This window comes from Saimiri boliviensis, chromosome 10, assembly GCF_048565385.1.
Source record: "Saimiri boliviensis isolate mSaiBol1 chromosome 10, mSaiBol1.pri, whole genome shotgun sequence".
Taxonomy (NCBI): Eukaryota; Metazoa; Chordata; class Mammalia; order Primates; family Cebidae; genus Saimiri; species Saimiri boliviensis.
The window spans coordinates 29,868,623-29,886,051 of NC_133458.1; the positions used below are offsets into that span (position 1 = coordinate 29,868,623).

General features: G+C 36.6%; 1 protein-coding gene across 9 annotated transcripts in view; it reads left to right on the forward strand.

Annotated features, from left to right (window-relative positions):
* The first annotated feature begins 616 nt into the window (after positions 1-616).
* ZNF800 (zinc finger protein 800) overlaps positions 617-17,429 on the forward strand; it is a 66,534-nt gene continuing 49,721 nt past the window's right edge. For 2 of the 9 annotated variants that reach the window (XM_039472973.2, XM_074379111.1), the window contains exons 1-4: positions 864-936; positions 1,581-1,699; positions 7,107-7,202; positions 16,041-16,184. In XM_039472973.2, coding sequence (XP_039328907.1) covers positions 1,639-1,699; positions 7,107-7,202; positions 16,041-16,184 — 301 coding nt within the window. In that variant the 5' untranslated portion in view covers positions 864-936; positions 1,581-1,638. Of the gene's footprint in view, positions 1,140-1,330; positions 1,700-7,106; positions 7,203-16,040; positions 16,185-17,429 lie in introns of those variants that run through there. The other 7 variants (XM_039472976.2, XM_039472972.2, XM_074379108.1 and 4 more) reach the window with 7 other exon arrangements.

Sequence of the window (17,429 nt, forward strand, 5' to 3'; positions counted from 1 at the left end):
AGGAAAAAAATAAGTTCAACTGTTGCCATTTAGCAATGCACTGACAGCCTTTTGGGGATCATCACTACTTATGGCTCAGACATCTGCCCTCCGCTTCCTCCGTCCTCTCCCAGCCCTCCTCGAGTTTCAGTTCCACTAAACAGAGAACAGCCAGATCAACAGTTTGGTGGCCGACCAGCCAGTCTCCAGGGCGCGCTCGCCGCGCCGCGGGTCTCACACCTCACCCCGGACTTCGGCTCTTGGTCCGCCCGAGACACCGGCCGCGCCCTTGGTACTCCCTACCCCGGTTCCCTGTTCTCGCACGGCCCTCGAGCCCCCGGCCCCTGTTCCTTCCCCACCGGTCGCGGCGGGCAAAGCGCGTCTCCTCTCCACAGGCGGGGGTGCTGGCCGGGCGCATGCGCGCGACGCTCCCGGGCGTGCCGGCCACACTCCCCCCACCCACTCGGTGAGCTTGTCACTTCCTGCCCTCGCCCCATCTCCGTCCGGGGTCAGTCAGTCGCTCCCTGTCGCTGCCGGAGAGTCTCTGCTTCTCCCTTCCTACGCGCTCCGCGGCGGTAGCTTGGACTCTCCGGGGGAGAGGGCGACAGAGAAAAAGAGAGGCTGACTTAATAAAGTTTCCTCAAACAACAACTTCCACCGAAAAGGCCCACGGTGGGGGGAGACCCCCATTCTTCCCCGCCCCTCTCCTAAGCCTGAGGGACCGTTGCAGGTGGAGCGGCGCTGGGGAGACTCCGGCTGCGGCAATAGCCGTTGCCCCTGCGAGGGGCGCCTCAGGTCCTGCCCGCTCCGGTTCCGGCTTCTTCGGTGGAGACGGCGGCTGCTCCCGGGCGGTTCCTCCTGTCAACTGCCTGCACCCGCGCGCCGCCCGCCTAGCCACACAGCGCGGAGGACGCCGTGAGGCGCCGTCGCCGTCGCCTCGGCCCGCGGAGAGACGTGGTGAGCTGTGGCGCTTCCGCGTCAGCGCCGGCGGGGACTCTTTGGGAGCGCGTCGGGCCCGAGCCCCGGTTCCCTCGCGTGGGCAGCGGAGGCTGCGCCAGGTGGGGCCCGCAGCCGCCTCCCACGCCAGGCTGTCCCCGCAGCCGCCCGGCCTGCCTTCCTTCCGCCCGCCCGCCGGCCCGCCGGCCCGCCCTAGGAGTTGAGTAAGTTGGGCGCACTTGTTTGGGGGGACCGGGTCCCCTCCAGGGAGATCCCAACGCCCGTGCGTGGCGGGAGGGCGCGGCGTGGGCCGGCAGCCGGCGGCAGCGGCACCTCAGTCGGATCGGAGCCCCGCGGTGCCCGCCGCGCACTGCGCTCCCTCCCCGCGCGCCCGGGACGGCGAGGCCGCAGCCGCCCGCGCAGCCGGCCAGGCCTTCGCCCTGCGCTGCGCACCCGAGGCTGCGTTTCCGGGTACGGCGGTGAACCTCTGCGGGGAGTTGGGGCTGAAGGAGGGTCTGTGCGTCTTTCTGTTTTCATCTTCTCGAGGGAGGTGCGGATCCTTGGAGGGAAAGCGGAGGGCTGGTGATGGGAACGTCTCTGGAAAAGGCAGCCCGTGCCCACCAGAAAGTTGAGGGCGAGTGACGGGTTTGTGCTTCTTTCAACAGCCGCGCCGCAATGAAGAGCTTCTTACAGTGAAAGGAAAGTAGGTCGAGTCCACTGAAAATGCCTTTGAGGGACAAATACTGTCAGACTGACCACCATCACCACGGATGTTGTGAACCAGGTATACCCCTCTTCGTCCCCGGTTGCTTTGCCCTCCATCAGAGCCCCTCTGCCTTCTCTTTCTTTCTAGTTTTTTTTTTTTTTTTTTTTTCCCTCCTGCCCTAGTAGTCATTCTTAAGCAGGCTGTAATTTTCCCCAGCATAAGCCAGTTATGAAGCTAAAAGCTTGTACAAACAAGAGGTCTCCCCTGCTTGATCCCTTACAAAAAGTACTGCAAATGTCACCTTAAATCATTTCCACAAGATCAGTCGCTCAGTCCGTTTTCCTTCGTTTTCAAGGCATCCTGCAGTTAGTATACTCTTATGGTCTGTAAATGTTTAAAACTGAAGAGAAAGGAAAAGATAGAATACTAGATTTGTTGTCATGACATTGTGTCATTGAAACTTTAAAAATTGAAAGTTTTTTAATGCATTTTTATCAGCAAATAGTTCTGAAAGCATAAAAGCGAGTTTAGTTTGGGTTTTAAAAGTTTGTAAGTCACTGGGAGAATCAGGTTTTGCTAAGTGTAACCTTTAAAAAAAATTTTTGAGCAGAACATACTATATTGCAAAATAAAAGAGAAATCTCTTTTTTTAAATTTAGGTAGACTACGTAATTATTTCCCGGGTATTTTATGGGATGAAATTTGGTTTAGATGAATTTATGAAATGAAAAAGTTGTCAGAGTCTCTTGAGGAATACTAGTAAACTTTAATTTGATAAACTTGAGATATGAACTGTTGACAGTTTTTTCCACTTAGAACTTTGATATACTTTATGATATGCGTTTTATAAAAAGTATAACTTAAAAGGGAATCATTGAATGCATACCATCATTAAATCAAATAAAGGCTATGCTATTCTAGTTTAAAGGTAGATGTTTATCATTATTTTTGACCTAAAAGTTACTACATTTTTTTATACTTTTACTTGCTTTTTGTTGGAGTATTTTAACTACACTTACGTACTTGGATTTTAACACAGTAGAGTTCATTTTAGGTAATTTTCTGATTAATGAGAAAAAATATCAGTAATAGGGAAGAGCTTTCATTTTCAGAAAACTTTGCTACACATAAGGATAAAATTTGTACTACAACCCTATCTCTACTGTACTTTGCTGAGATCAATAATAACTTACCTGTACTAATAAAACAGGCAATCCCTGGATGGTATCTAGTTTCTATTGAACTGCTCTTGTTTATCTTTCAGGATCCTTTCACATTGCATATTTTGTGTATTTGAACTTAAGATATAGCACTTATGTTTTACCCATGTTGAATGGAATTTGCTTGTTTGGAACTATACAGGTGTGAATGCCATTTAAACTCATGTTCCACTGACCTAGTCTAGTTTTTTTGTTTTTTGTTTTTTTCCTGAGAACACTTCTAATCATTGAAATTGAATTAATGAAACCATCTTAATTAAGAAGAAATTTATTTGCTCATTCATTTCTTTAACAAATCGTTATTGAACACCTATTGAGAGCCAGGTACTGTCAAAGGCAATGGGAATATAAGTGGTGAACAAGACAGATACGGTCCTTTCTTTATAAAATGTTTCAGTGGGAAGAGATAGACACAAAGAAGTAAACAGATAAGCTAATCTGTGATTATACCTTATTTAGTATGTTCTGGTAATGAAAGTTTTCTGAAGACTTTAATGTCTTTTTAAAGATGTTTTCTACAGTTGAACTTTTTAATGCGTATTGAAATGTTTTTGTTTGTTGTTTTTTTCTCCCCAGTTAGCAGGAACTCAGATAAAATTGCATTAGTTTAAAATTTTCATCATCTTTTACTAGAAACTTTTTTTATGCAAGTTAATTTTCAGATTTACCAGGTCAACAGCAGTTATTGTTTCCTTGCCTTCTTAGCATGAATCAAACTTTCTGACAAGTTTGTTGAATGGAAAGCTAGAAGTTTGTTAACTTACAGGGTAGTTCATTGTCATTATTTCAGGGGAAGGTATATATGCTGAGTGGTAGGATATTTCCAAGACTGAAAGAAATATGTTGTAGTATGATAGCTTTTAAAAGAACTTGTCCACAGATGGAGGATGACATAATATTTGAGAAAAATCTGTCCTCATTTGAATTATGAACACTGGGTGAGTCTCCAGAGGAGAGCAGTATATTCCTGAGGAGGTCATTGTGCCTTGAAGAGATAGGTCAATTTATAGTGAAGGGTGGCACTGTAAACCTGACAGTGTATGTATTTTCTTAGATATGTTTTAAGATTTTATTAATAGAAATTTCCCAACCTTCAAAACTAGAATGATACAAGGAACTTGATGTAACTGTCACACAACTCCATCAGTTGTTGTTACATGGACAATCTCTTTTCTCCTATGTTCTCTCCTCCCCCCGCCACCTCCCGCCCCGCCGCCACCGTTCCCTTCTCTACCTTCTACCTACTCTCTCTTCCCCCTAGTGTTTGTAAGCAGTTGCATACCTCATAAGTAGAAGGATCTTTTAAGGGTTTTGTTTTAAGGGAGGAGAGACTCTTAGAAAAGTAAATGTTATATTCTGGGAAGTGTATTTTTAGGATGGTAAGGAAAGATGTTCTGAGGATTTGGGTTTTTGGGTGGGAGAAAGATGCTTTTTTCTAAATGATCATGTAACCTGGGTGGGTCTGGTCTTGGGAGGATGATAGAATATGTAAGAAACAATTTTTATAAAGTATTAATATAATAAGGTTTTCTAGAGTTAAGAGTATGTTTTCAAGTGAAGAAAGAATTGTTTCTTTAGAGTGGGAGCTACACAGATGTATATACCAAGTGGTTGTATCCAGGCACAGCTCAGCTAATCCTGGGTTTATTTTGAATGTTATCTCAGGATGTATGTGTGTTCTGGTGGAAGCAGTGTTCTGAGGGTGATGGGTAAGAATATTTTGCTTTAGCTTTAAAATGAGATATGGCATGTGAAAGTAGAAGTTGGTGTATTTTATATAAAAGGTTTTCTGGAACACATTCATAAATGAAGGAGCTCTAAGGAGAAGAGTGTTTTCCCCAATATCTTTCCCTTATTCATTTCTGTTTTTTCATCCTCCAATTGTAGAATTCTTTTAACTGATAGAGGCAAACTTTGAAGCATTTTGTTTTTTACACTTGTGTGGGTTTTCACCCTTTTTTTGGTAGTTAACTTTTTTTTTTTTTTTTTGGTAGTTATCTGGTGCTATAATGTATAGATAAAACAAATCCATCTATTCAAATAGATGATACTGGTCTGTTTACAAACTTCTGTTTTCCTAAGAGGTTGAATTCTCTTTCTGTTTGATATTGAAAAAAGATTTTTTAGCTTTTGATGTCAGGAAAGCAGTTGATGGATGCGTGTTGATGACGGTGATGGTAGAATGTTTATTGAGCACTTACTATGTTCCAGGCTCTGTTTTAAGTGGCCGACCTGCATTAGCTTATTTAACCCCTATGCAATCCTATGATTTAAGTACTTTGAAAATCTCCATTTTAGAAATGAGAAAAGAGAAATCAGAGAGTTTAATTTGCCCTAATTGTATCTAGTAAATGGCAGAAAAAGAATTTAAACACAGACAGTCCAGGTCTGGAGTCTTATGTTTTTAATTGCTGCAGTTAGTGCCAATGTAAGATAGTCTCAAAATGAGTGTATGTGTGCATATGCGTGTGCAGGTGTGTGTGCGTGTGTGTGTGTGCTTAATTCATCTAAAATACACCTAAAGTGTTTTGTGTTGTTTTTGAGACAGTTTTGCTGTGTTGCCCAGGCTGGAGTGCAGTGGCGTGATCACAGCTCACTGCAACCTCTGCCTCCCGGGCTCAAGTGATCTTCTCAGCTCAGCCTCCCAAGTAGCTGGGACTACAGGCATCAGCCACCATGCCTGGCTAATTTTTGTATTTTTGTAGAGATGGGATCTTGCCATGTTGCCCAGCCTGGTCTTGAACGGCTGGACTCAAACTATCCTCCTGTGTCAGCCTCCCAAAGTGCTGGAATTACAGGCCTGAGCCACTCACTGCACCAGGCCAAGTGCCTCTTACAATTGGGGAAATTTTGTTTGATGAAATGAGTTGGTCCTGAAACATCATTTCTCCTGTTTGTGTACACTGAGCACTAGTCTTGAAGCATAAAGGTGAATCGAAGCCTGTATCTATATACATAGTACAATAGGTTGGTTTTGCCCCCTTATCAGAAAGCTAAGTGCTGGCTAAGCCTAAACCCTGAAGCAAGAGTAGCATACATCATTGAAATCACCCTTCATTTCTCCTCACACTAAGCAGGTGGTCCTGCATTACAATGGTCATAGTTGAGTGGAACATTATAGCATATTTAAAAAAGAGATAATTAAAATGGTGAGTTTTTCTCCACCACAGCCTTCTCCATTTGATAGCTGATGAAGCAGCTCAGTTGTCCTTTTCTGTTGCCTTTATTCATATTACTGAAATTTATTTTATATCTATACTGCTAATCTGAGAATCTTTGGCATTAGGGATAATATAAACCTCTCTATATGAAAATGAGTTAAAAATTTTTTTTAAGGGAAAGATTATTTTTACTTATTGTAAAAATATGTTCTTTCTAAAATGCATACTTTTGAAAGCCAGGCTTTGAAGCAGCATTGAAGTGTGAGGCAGAAAGCAAACATCATCCCTAAAAGCCCACCCTAACAGCATTTATACATATATACATATATATATTAAATTTATGTATTTCTGTATCTACCTATGTATTAATGTAAATAAGATCCTATTCTATAACCTGTGTTTGTTGCTTAACAATTATTGTCATCCTTTGTTGTAAATACACATAGAACTAACTCATGCTTTCTAACAGCCATGAGAAGGTCTGTCATATGGACATTTCATAGTTTATTTGATCTGGTCACTGCTGAGAGACTTTTAAAGTGTTTGAAATTGCTCTCAATTATATACAGTGCTTCAGAGCACTACAGTGAACATTCTTCTGCATCCATCATTGTGCACTTGTTCAGTTATTTCCTTAGGCAGTGAGTTTTGACTTTTTGCTCATAAACGTCCAGAGTTTTACCAGATTATCCAGAGGATTTTGAAATGATTTATTAAGTGTGGCTAGGCCTTAGAATTTTTATTAAATATAGTGGTTCCTCTTTAAAGGGAATAAGAAAGCAAACATGAAGATTGTGTACTAAATAATACCAAAATAGTAAGGTATTTTTACTTAAACCTAATACCTATCTTTTTGCAGCCTTAATTTAGGCTTTACTTGAGAATAGTTTTAGCTTTTTTCTCCATGTTTCATTTTGCCTCATAAAGATGGTTAAAATTATATGTATCTGCATATTATATATATGTCTGTGTGTGCATATGTGTGTGCACAAGTGTGATTATCCATAATGTAATTGTAGCAAGCCATTGTTTTACTTTAATAGTAAATGATTTAAATAACCCTTTTTTTGTGGGGATTGGGGTGGGTGTTTGTCTTCCATGTAGTTTATATCCTGGAACCTGGAGATCCTCCTTTGTTACAGCAACCACTACAGACATCCAAATCTGGTATTCAGCAAATAATTGAGTGCTTTCGATCAGGTATGAATGTTTTAGGATATATTTTTCAATCTTCACATAGTAGTTAAAAACTACATAGAAGTCCTTAAAAATAATTTTTAAAAAACATTAAAATGTGTATGTTGGTTTTCTTTATCGAATATTTAAAATTTTCTTATTTAAAGAAGTAGATGTCTAAATATTGACATGGTTTAGAGATTATTCTTCAGTACTATATGTGGTATATTCATTTTAAAATAAATTTGTTTAGTATGATTTAAAGAAATACATTATGTGGTGTATTTTCTGTTAAAGCACTTCTTAAAGGATCCCTTGATATCTTTTGGCATGTTTTGTGTAAACTCTTAGAACGCAGTAAATTATTCTGGGTTTTCATGAGCTTCGGTATAGTAGATTACTCAGAATGTCTGAGAAGTCATTTGTTCTAGGTTAATTACCTTATCTCTGTTTATGTGATTCACTTTCTTCTCCCTAACCCTTGAGTTTGTGGAGTTTTGGCATCTTTAATAGAGCACAAGATAGAAGAAAGACAATATTCCAGCCCTGATATCTTCAGATACATTTGCTTAGATTTTATTTTTATTAACTGATAATAAGAATTAGCTTTATAATAAATATAATTGTGTAGTTGCAATCTAGTGTTTAAAAACAGGTGTTACTTACAACATGTAAAATGATTGGGAACTGTTAGCACTCCTATGTTATCAGTAAAATGTTAGGTTGCTGTGATTTCTATGATCCACTTGTCCACCTCTTGTAGATTTGACTTCTCTGACACTACAGACTATTCACTCAAATGTGGATAAGCCAATAAATATAACTGATGGATATCTAACTGATGGACACTTAGAGGATTAGAATATCTTGTCATTTTATTTTAAATCTTACTACCTTAATGAAAAATTTCTGAGGTTCAAAGGAAAAAATAATTCATATATAACTACTTGTGTATTCATGAGAAATTTTTTGAGATGCTTGTTTTTAAATTGTTATACAAGGGGAAAGCATGTGTTTGCTTTACTTTAGGATTGTAAGAAATAGGTTATCCCTTAATCTAAATTAAAACATTTATTTTTTTCTCTGACTCTCCAAAAGATCCATTTCTCAGACTTTTCATCTGTAGTACTCATGGTATTGCTTTTATCTATATTTAATTCAGTAAGTATAGAGTGTATACCAAGTGCCTCTCCTTGTATTGGATGGTGGTATAAACTATTTTAGGGATTTTTTATTGTTTTTTTACTTTTGATAATTGCCCTCAACTGACAAATAATTTATGGGTCAAATTTTCCTGTGATAAATTCAATTAAAATAGAATTTTACTCATTAGGGACAGTATATTTCTGGCATAACAGAAAAAATCGTTTGTTTGTTTTAGCTACTTTTCAAATAGAGATTAAAGGTTCTTTTTTTGTTCTTATACCATGGAAATGAGAGCAATAGCTTTTCATATTTAGTAATATTACTTGTTATAGGTTTATTTTTTAAAATTTATAATTCAGAATTAATAAAGCTATACTGTGTCAGTTTATTGTAGTGTTTTTTGATTAAGAAACTTAGAATTGGCCGGGCGCGGTGGCTCAAGCCTGTAATCCCAGCACTTTGGGAGGCCGAGGCGGGTGGATCACGAGGTCGAGAGATCGAGACCATCCTGGTCAACAAGGTGAAACCCCGTCTCTACTAAAAATACAAAAAAAAGTTAGCTGGGCATGGTGGTGCGTGCCTGTAATCCCAGCTACTTAGGAGGCTGAGGCAGGAGAATTGCCTGAGCCCAGGAGGCAGAGGTTGCGGTGAGCCGAGATCGCGCCATTGCACTCCAGCCTGGGTAACGAGAGCGAAACTCCGTCTCAAAAAAAAAAAAAAAAAAAAAAAAAAAAAAAAAAAAAAAAAAAAAAAAAAAAAAGAAACTTAGAATTAATTAAGTCATAAGTGCTATGACTTGTTAAAAAAAAATGCCTTTTCAACAAGAACCTGTATCCAAAATCTCTGTGGGTACAGAATTTAAAAAGATTCCAAAAACCTTTTTTAATTTTAGAAAGCAAATATTTAAAGATGAAATTAATTATTTTCTTACTGTGTTGTGTGTTTGTCATATTTTTACTAAGCTAAAGAAGTGAGGCAGTGAAATGGATAATCTGAAATGGTATATAATTCCAAAGCCATTTTATGTTGATCTTTTGAACTGTGCTCTTTTTAAAATGATATCAGCAAATTTGCCTTTCAAGTTGTTTTTTATTTAGGCAAATTCTGAAAATACTATTATTTTAATTTTCTACGTACCCAACAGTTCTAATTAGAGGTGATTTAGAAATGCGCTGAGTGGTACAGAGAAACTGATTTTGGATTAAAAAAAGAATTATTTTACTTCATTACTATATCCTGTAACTAAGAAATTTTAATTTCTTTAAGATAGTAATCTCTTGCGTTTCTAATTAATCTAAAGTCTACTATGATAGCTCTTCTTTATCACTAAGGTGTTTGAGACTGACTAAAACCTTGGGAGAATGCTACAGAAGTTTGGACTGCATAACTTGGGAAGTAAGGTCCCTTCTAGCTGTGAGGCTCTGTCGGTTCTTCCCTGTTCCACTCTACTCCGAAGCACACCCTCAATGACTCATCTATTTCTAGGCTCTTTACACTACAACTAGGTCACACATATTGCATTTAAAGAACTGTTCTGGTGGTGCTATATATCTTTGATAGATATCTGAAGATAGAATCCTGAAGTCCATGCTTTTGCTTCTGTTAACCTACAGGGTATAAATCAGGTTGAGCAGTGGTAATATGTTAGGTTAGCTACCTTTATCTTCAAGCTCAGATAGTTATCTTCAGCTGCTGTATCATATCCTTTGTGTCTCACCTTCCTCTGCCTACACGGGGCTGTCTATGACCAGGTATTAATTCCTGTACAAGCTGGAAGTTCATAAAAGGTTCTGTCTTAGGAAAGAGTTGACTCATTTTTAATGTCCACCACTCCATGTATGCTATACTGACTGCTTGACCAGTTTTAACCCATTCTGTTTGCCTGACACTTCAGCTTTTGCTTTGAACTGTTTTCTTGGATTTAAATTACAAATTTTTGTTGACTTCTGGTATCTCTTTATTTGTCTGCTTAACTTGCAAGTTAAGCTAAATGAGTTTTCTTTTTCTAATAAGTAATAAATGTTTGTAGTTTTAAATAGTAAAGTACAAAAGGTTATAGAGGAAAAAGTAAGTTTGTATGCTATTCTGTCCTCTAGCTCCACGTTGCTCAGGCAACACTGCTATATGGTTTATGTGTTCTTCCAGAGACCTTTTTATACATATACAAACATATATATCTCATTTTCTTCCTAATACAAATGGTAGCTCACGCTGCCTACTCTTCTGTACCTTTGCTTTATTGACTGTAGAGTCAACTATTTTTGACATCAGTCTCTAGATAAAGCCTGCCTGTTTTGCAGCTGCAGGTTTTCTACTCAGAAATTCCTGACGGTTGGCTGACTTGAGACCTGCTATTTGCTCTGAAGCCCTGGCTTCTGGTACTACCTTGGCTGTGCCTTGCCCTTTGTGTAGTCTTGCTTTGGCTGTTTCGTCCTGCTAGGATCATGTTTGTAATTTGATGTCTTCAAATTTCCCTCCTTTCTGTAACTCTTTATCTTCCTTCCTGTTTGACCTCTCTCCCCAAACTAAACAAAATTTTAAATAGCAGATAAAAAGTATACTACCTTTACATATTTATTAAATATCTTTTATGTATTTATTAAATTGGTTTAGTTGAGTTTAATATTCGTTCAGAATCTCTTAGTTGTCTGGTAGAGGCAAAGGAGTTTTGGAATGCCCCTGTGGTTAGAAAGATAAAAAATGATTTTGCCCAGTATTCAAGACTGGTTTTTAATATGAAGCTGACATCTTCTTTTGAAATTCATGAAATATGTAATATTGTAAGAAGATAAATGTATAATTTGTAGAAAAGATTCTACAGACCTTTTGTACTTTACTATTTAAAACCACAAACATATATTACTTATTATAAAAAGAAAACCCATTTAGCTTAACTTGCAAGTTAAGCAGACAAATAAAGAGATACCAGAAGTCTAGAATACGCTAGAGTAGTATGTGCAGGGTGCTGTATCTTTTTTTTGACTCTAAGGGAGGAATAAGTTGTAACTTAAATAGTATGGTAATGAAAAATGAGAATTAGCTTCATGTGATGCTTTACCGTCATTATCTTTCTAAATTTAGGTTTGATCATTTAACTCTTTGGCTTTTCTTTTAATTACTTAAAACAACTTTAATTGCAGTTAGTTTAAGCTGTGACTGAATGGTGACGCTTCAGTCCTGATTCTGAAGGCAAAGCATAAGGTGGATATGATTTTTCTGAGGTACATAGGAGAGTGCCATACCTATGATGAATTTTTCCTTTTTTGTTGTTATGTAGCAGTTACAGGAAATTTAAAATGGGACTAGTTGTTTTTTTTGTATAAGAAAAAAGTAGATTTGTTTGATTTGTTGTTCTTACATTCAGATTCAAAGCATGTCATTTGGTGTTATGTTCCCAAGACCAAAGCCATTTATATGAGTCTGAGTTTCTCGGGGGGCACAGACCGTATCTTTCTTATTTCCAATGAGTAACATTGTACCTGGTATTTAATATGTGCTCAATAAGTGTTTGTTAGGTTAAACCAAAAGATTCCCCAACTAGGCACTGTCCTAAGATAATTTTATTCTACTTATAAGTTTATTGTGGTATGTGGCAGTGCTCTATAATTAATATATTTTTTTAACCAACCCTTATAGGTGATAGTTTTAGGATAAAACTTTCAATTTCTTAAGTTTTCTTTGCATATTCAAATCCTTATGTTAAGGGATGATCACTAAGAAATTTCCTTCAGGAGTTGTGATAAGGAACACACATTATTTGCTTGCAATGTTTGGATGATATTGTAGTTAAGTGGTCATCTTAAATAAGATTGAGTTTATGTTTGAGCCAATAGTAAACAAGCAGTATACCATATAAGAAGCATTCCTGTGATCAGTTAAAATGGGTGTTGACCAAAATATCAGTGCATTAAGGAAGAAAATGAAACCTTGTCTTTTTCTAGCATAGAAGAGTTGGAATTAATATTGTCATATTGTAATGTGACTACCATCCAACGTAATGTAAAATTGTATGCTGATTCCTTTTGAAAATATATTTTAAACATTTTCATCAGTACATGCAATGCACTTGCCATTAAAGAATAACACAAGGTTAATGCTTGATGAAATGTAACTAATTTTTATTGAGCACCTGTTATATGTGAAAATCTGGAATATACAGTCATTAATCTTTAGCTATCACAAGGCTTTCCTTTGGAAGGCTGGATGTTTGAAAGGTACTGATCTATGTAAACAGTTAGTGGTGATTTCTAAGATAATTTAAAAACCTAAGGCAAGAAAGAGAGCAGTGTAAGAAAAGAAGGAAGGCAGCATGGCTGGCTGTTTCTCAGCATCAAGAGCAGTGGAAGAACTTTATGTTGCTGTCTAGATGACTACATCTGTTGTCTCAAGTGACAGAAAGTTTTAGCTAGCTGTTGACAGAGATACTTAGAACTGGCTGTGTCAAATTGTAAGTGAGCAGAGCAATCGGAATATGGTAGCTGACTTTGAATAAAGCCATTCCATCCCCACGGGAAAAACATAACAAAATCTCAAATGGTGACTGAAACTAAGGGAAAAATTTTTACTATCTGTTTGTAGACTGAGATACATCTTATTTGTCTCATTTGTTAAATATGTAAGTGGAATTAGAAGAGTTTTAATGTCTCATTTTTGACCCCTCCATTAACTTCATGTAGATTTAAACTTATTTTTAGAGAAGTTTTTTTAAAACATAGAGCTCTCTAGTATGCCATTTAGCAAATGTTAATCACACATTATCCTGAGGCATGGGGTAATGTTGAGCATCAGAGATATCTTCTCTGTTCTAATCTTCCAGTTTAATGGGGATATGCAAAAGTAGTTAATTACAAAATAGTAGCATAAGCTCGTATAGATGTCTAGGATGCTATGAGAATATAGATGAAGGATTTTTAACAACAACAACAAAGCAGATAAGATGTGATTGAAGGCTTCCTGGAAGAAGTGACATCTAACCTGGGATCTGAAGGATTATTAGAAGTGAGTCAGATCAGGAAAGTGGGAGAACACTGTAGTCAGAGAGGAAAAATGTAGGTGAAGGCCTGAAAAGGGAGGGAAAGAGAACGTTTTGTGGACCTGAAAGAAATTTGGAATGCTTGGATCAACAATCACACACACACACACACACACACACACACACACACACACACAGAGGGAGAAAGAGAGACAGAGTGTGTGTGTGTGTTAGAGGGAAGTGTTTGTGATTGATAATTAAGACCAATTAGTTAAGGTTAGAGGAAAATACTTTTTTTGGATGTTGAGAATAAATATACAGTCCCTACTGAATATAATTAACTGTTTAATTAAGACTAATTAAGAAATTGATAGGATCTTTATTTTTCTGTGATCAAGAACCTGGTAGACAAAATGATATGTCAATTTAGGGATGCAGTCTTATATTTTTCACTTGACTATTTTTTATGTATAATCTCATGTTGTTTACAGACTGGTTATTTTATGCTTTAAATGCTGCCAGGTACAGCATCTTATTTAAATCTTAAGTTGAATTCTTAAATTAAACTTATTTCAGATTATCTCTGTGTTTCCTCTTCAATCTTTTTTGACTATCCTAAAGACAGAATTGAATCTGTCTGGCAGGTTTTATAGTTTAGAATCAGTGGGCAAAAGTTTCCTGTTTTCTTCCCACTGCTGTTATACTCACCTACACTTCCTGAGAACTAGATATAGGTCAATTAGAAAGCCTTAACCAAAGCGTTTTTATAATCATTCTACCTCTCATCGTTTGTCATTCACTTACAAAATTAACTATGAATATATTAGCAGTCCATTGCCAAGGTATTTTGTAATATGAAATGGACTTCAGAAATATATATATGAAAGTTTACTTTTATATAAAGAATAACACTCAGGCTATTTTCTGAATCTTTTTAAATTTATGTTTTCTGATTTTGTAGTAAGGACTAGTGGAGTACACATAGATTTGGATTTGGGAAATGCAAGAAATTATTTTCATTCTATACATTTTTTTCCAGTAGAAACTCAAGTATATAATTTCCCTGGGATTTAGGTTCATATTTTCTTTAATAATTCTTCAATATAGGTTTGGTTAGGTTTGTTCTATTGTATAATGTGAGTAAACCAAAGTGTAAAGGTTATAAAGCTCTTTAAGGTCACACAGGTAGATAATATCAGGTTTGGAATCTCTAAAGACTTAGTAAAGTTGTGATAACCTAGTAGCTTTTTTGCAGTAGGATTTTGAATGTTTGGATCAACAATAATTCTCTTTCTCTCTCTCTCTTTCTCTCTCTCTGTGTGTGTGTGTATGTGTGTGTGTGTGTGTGTGTGTGTGTGTGTGTGTGTGTTTCAGGGGGTGGGGAAAATGATTTTATTGTTTTCAGAATGATAAAATACACTTCAAAGATTAAATGTAAACAGATTGCAAAAGATTGAATCTGAACTATTTTATTTAACTCTTACAGACCCTACAATATACTACTAAGATACCTTATACTCTTTAGCAGTCCCAGAACTTAATAGACAGGTAAATGTGTCTTAAATGACACAACACTTTGCACCTAGACAACCTTAAGGATATTTTTCTGGGCACTTGGGCTTTTCCTGTTCAAGTCAATATAATGTCATTAAAATTATTTTTTAAATTTGAGGAAAGTAAAGGCACATTGATTAGTAAAGTACTGTAGATCAGTTTTGCCAACTTACCTACAGCAAAGAGCTGTAGGAAAATAGTGACTAAAGACCTTCCGTTTGTATTTTATTTCTGCTAGATGTTTTTATTTTAAATATTGGGTACTTTTTGCCATTTATTTTTTCTCTGTCTAAAGATACTCTGTCATAGTACTTAGATTCCCTAGATAGTAGCGTTTCTTCAACAAATAGTTTTTGAGCGTTATAGGAGCTGAACACGTTGCACTTGTAAATAAGATAGGCTTATTCTTGGCTGCTTTGGAATGTATAATTTAGTAGAGAAGGTAAGCATTAAACTAGTAATTATATCAATACTTAATTGTAATTGGGATATTTTAAGGGAGAAAGGCTTTTAATAAATTTATAGTGCTGTCAAGAGGCCTAAGCAAAGTTCAAAATTATTTCTTAGTATGGACAAAGATTCTCTATTTTGTGGAGCATCACATGAAATAGGCATAATCCCATGTTGGCTCAGAACTTGAAGTAATTTGAGCTGAAGTTAAAAATAAAAGTCACAGGCAGTCCTGTAATAGAGTTTTGACATTCTTTAAGGAATCAGGGGAAAATGTATTGAAAAACTTGCTTACTTCCTAATACAGAAAAGAGCTTGAAAGCACCATCCAAAAGTTTGGCAGGGAGTAATGGGGAAACATTTAATTTTTCTGCCCTACTCCAGATCTATTAAATCAGAATCTCTAGGGCAGGGCAATGCATATCTTTATTCCCAGCTCATTGTAATGATCAACCTCATGTTGGAACCACTGCCTTGGGATATATCAAGAATTGATTGGCTGCTGAAGTGGAAAAGAGGCATCAGTTTTAGTTGTCCTAATTTCCAAATGATAGTAGGATTTTGCTTAGAATTTAGTCTGTAACTTAGTTCTAAATATACTGTGATAGAAATTGGCAATGCCTGTAATTTGTTGTCAAATAGTAACTGCACTTTTGGATTGTCAACAGTGGTTGTCCAGTTTAAAAGTGCATGTTAAAGTTACATTTTGTGTTAAGTTTTTCTTTTTTTCTCTCTCTCAGGAACTAAACAACTTAAGCATATTTTATTAAAAGATGTGGACACTATTTTTGAATGTAAGTTGTGCCGCAGTCTCTTCAGAGGATTACCAAATTTAATTACCCATAAAAAATTCTACTGCCCACCAAGTCTGCAGATGGATGACAGTAAGTTTTATTCATATATTCAGTTATGCATTTTACAGCTAAGTATTCTTACAGAGCAACTATAAATTTGCATTGAAATGGTATCTTGTCACTGATAATTTGATAATAATGTCTAGTTACAGATAATTTTTAGATGGAGATGGAGAATAAAATTAAATACTTGACTCACTGTTATATTCAGTTTCTTAGATACTTTCATATCAATGCTTTCCACTTGGATTTTCCTAAAGATGATCTATAAGTGGTTAGATTTAAGAGGATATTTATTTGTATTAAAATATTAGATATTGTTTTAGAATGTTTATATGGGCCATAAGTGGATTTTCTAGTTTATATTACTTTTTATGTCTTTATTTTTTAACAACTTGCAACCAGTTGTGATTGATCACTTATTTAGATTTCCCTTAAGTAAATGAGAAGGTTTGGAATAAAGAGCAAAGAATGAGGTAAATTTTTTCATTTCTTTGGAATGGTGGAGAGCATTAAAAAGTCTTTATTAATCTTTCTAGTATTTTCTAGGTCTTGCTTTGAAGATCAGTTTTGTTCTCAGAAAAATTTAGATAAGTCATTTCCTCAGAAATTACATTATGTTACAGGCTAACTTGAGATCCATAATAACTTTATGTGATAAAGGCAGATAGCAGACTAATATGAAGTCTTTCTGGAATAGAATGTTGGTTTTGAACGCTGTGTGTTGTCTCTGTATGATTAAGTTAGCAGTATATCTAATCGTATTATTTTTCTTTCTTTAAAGAATTAATGTAAATTAAAAAATTATTCAATAATGGTTTACCTTATTATTTCTTGTTTAGGGATTTAACTCTTAGTTGACTTACAAAAAATGTAGAACCTAATTTGTCAGTCTGATACCATAGATGCATTGTGGATTTTGTGCATTTTTCAACTTAACCTTTTAGGGGTGGGTATGAAATCCAATCTCCAAATAACAAAGTATGGCTTTAATTATAATGAAGCTGACTTAAAGTATATTATAGGGCATTGATTAAATAAAAATTTCATACTTCATATTTATCTGAAAAATTTTCCTGCTATTTGATCTTACTGTTCTTTTTCTCATTGAGATCTAAATTAAAAAGCAGTCTATAGAGATTCATTTCAAATCTAACCTTTTAATTAAAATACTAGTAGAAAATTAGTTTGTCTTTTGGTAGTTATTATTTTTTATTATAGAGTTAACTTACAGAGTGAAATGGAAAAATGGATTTGCTAGATTATTGTGCACTC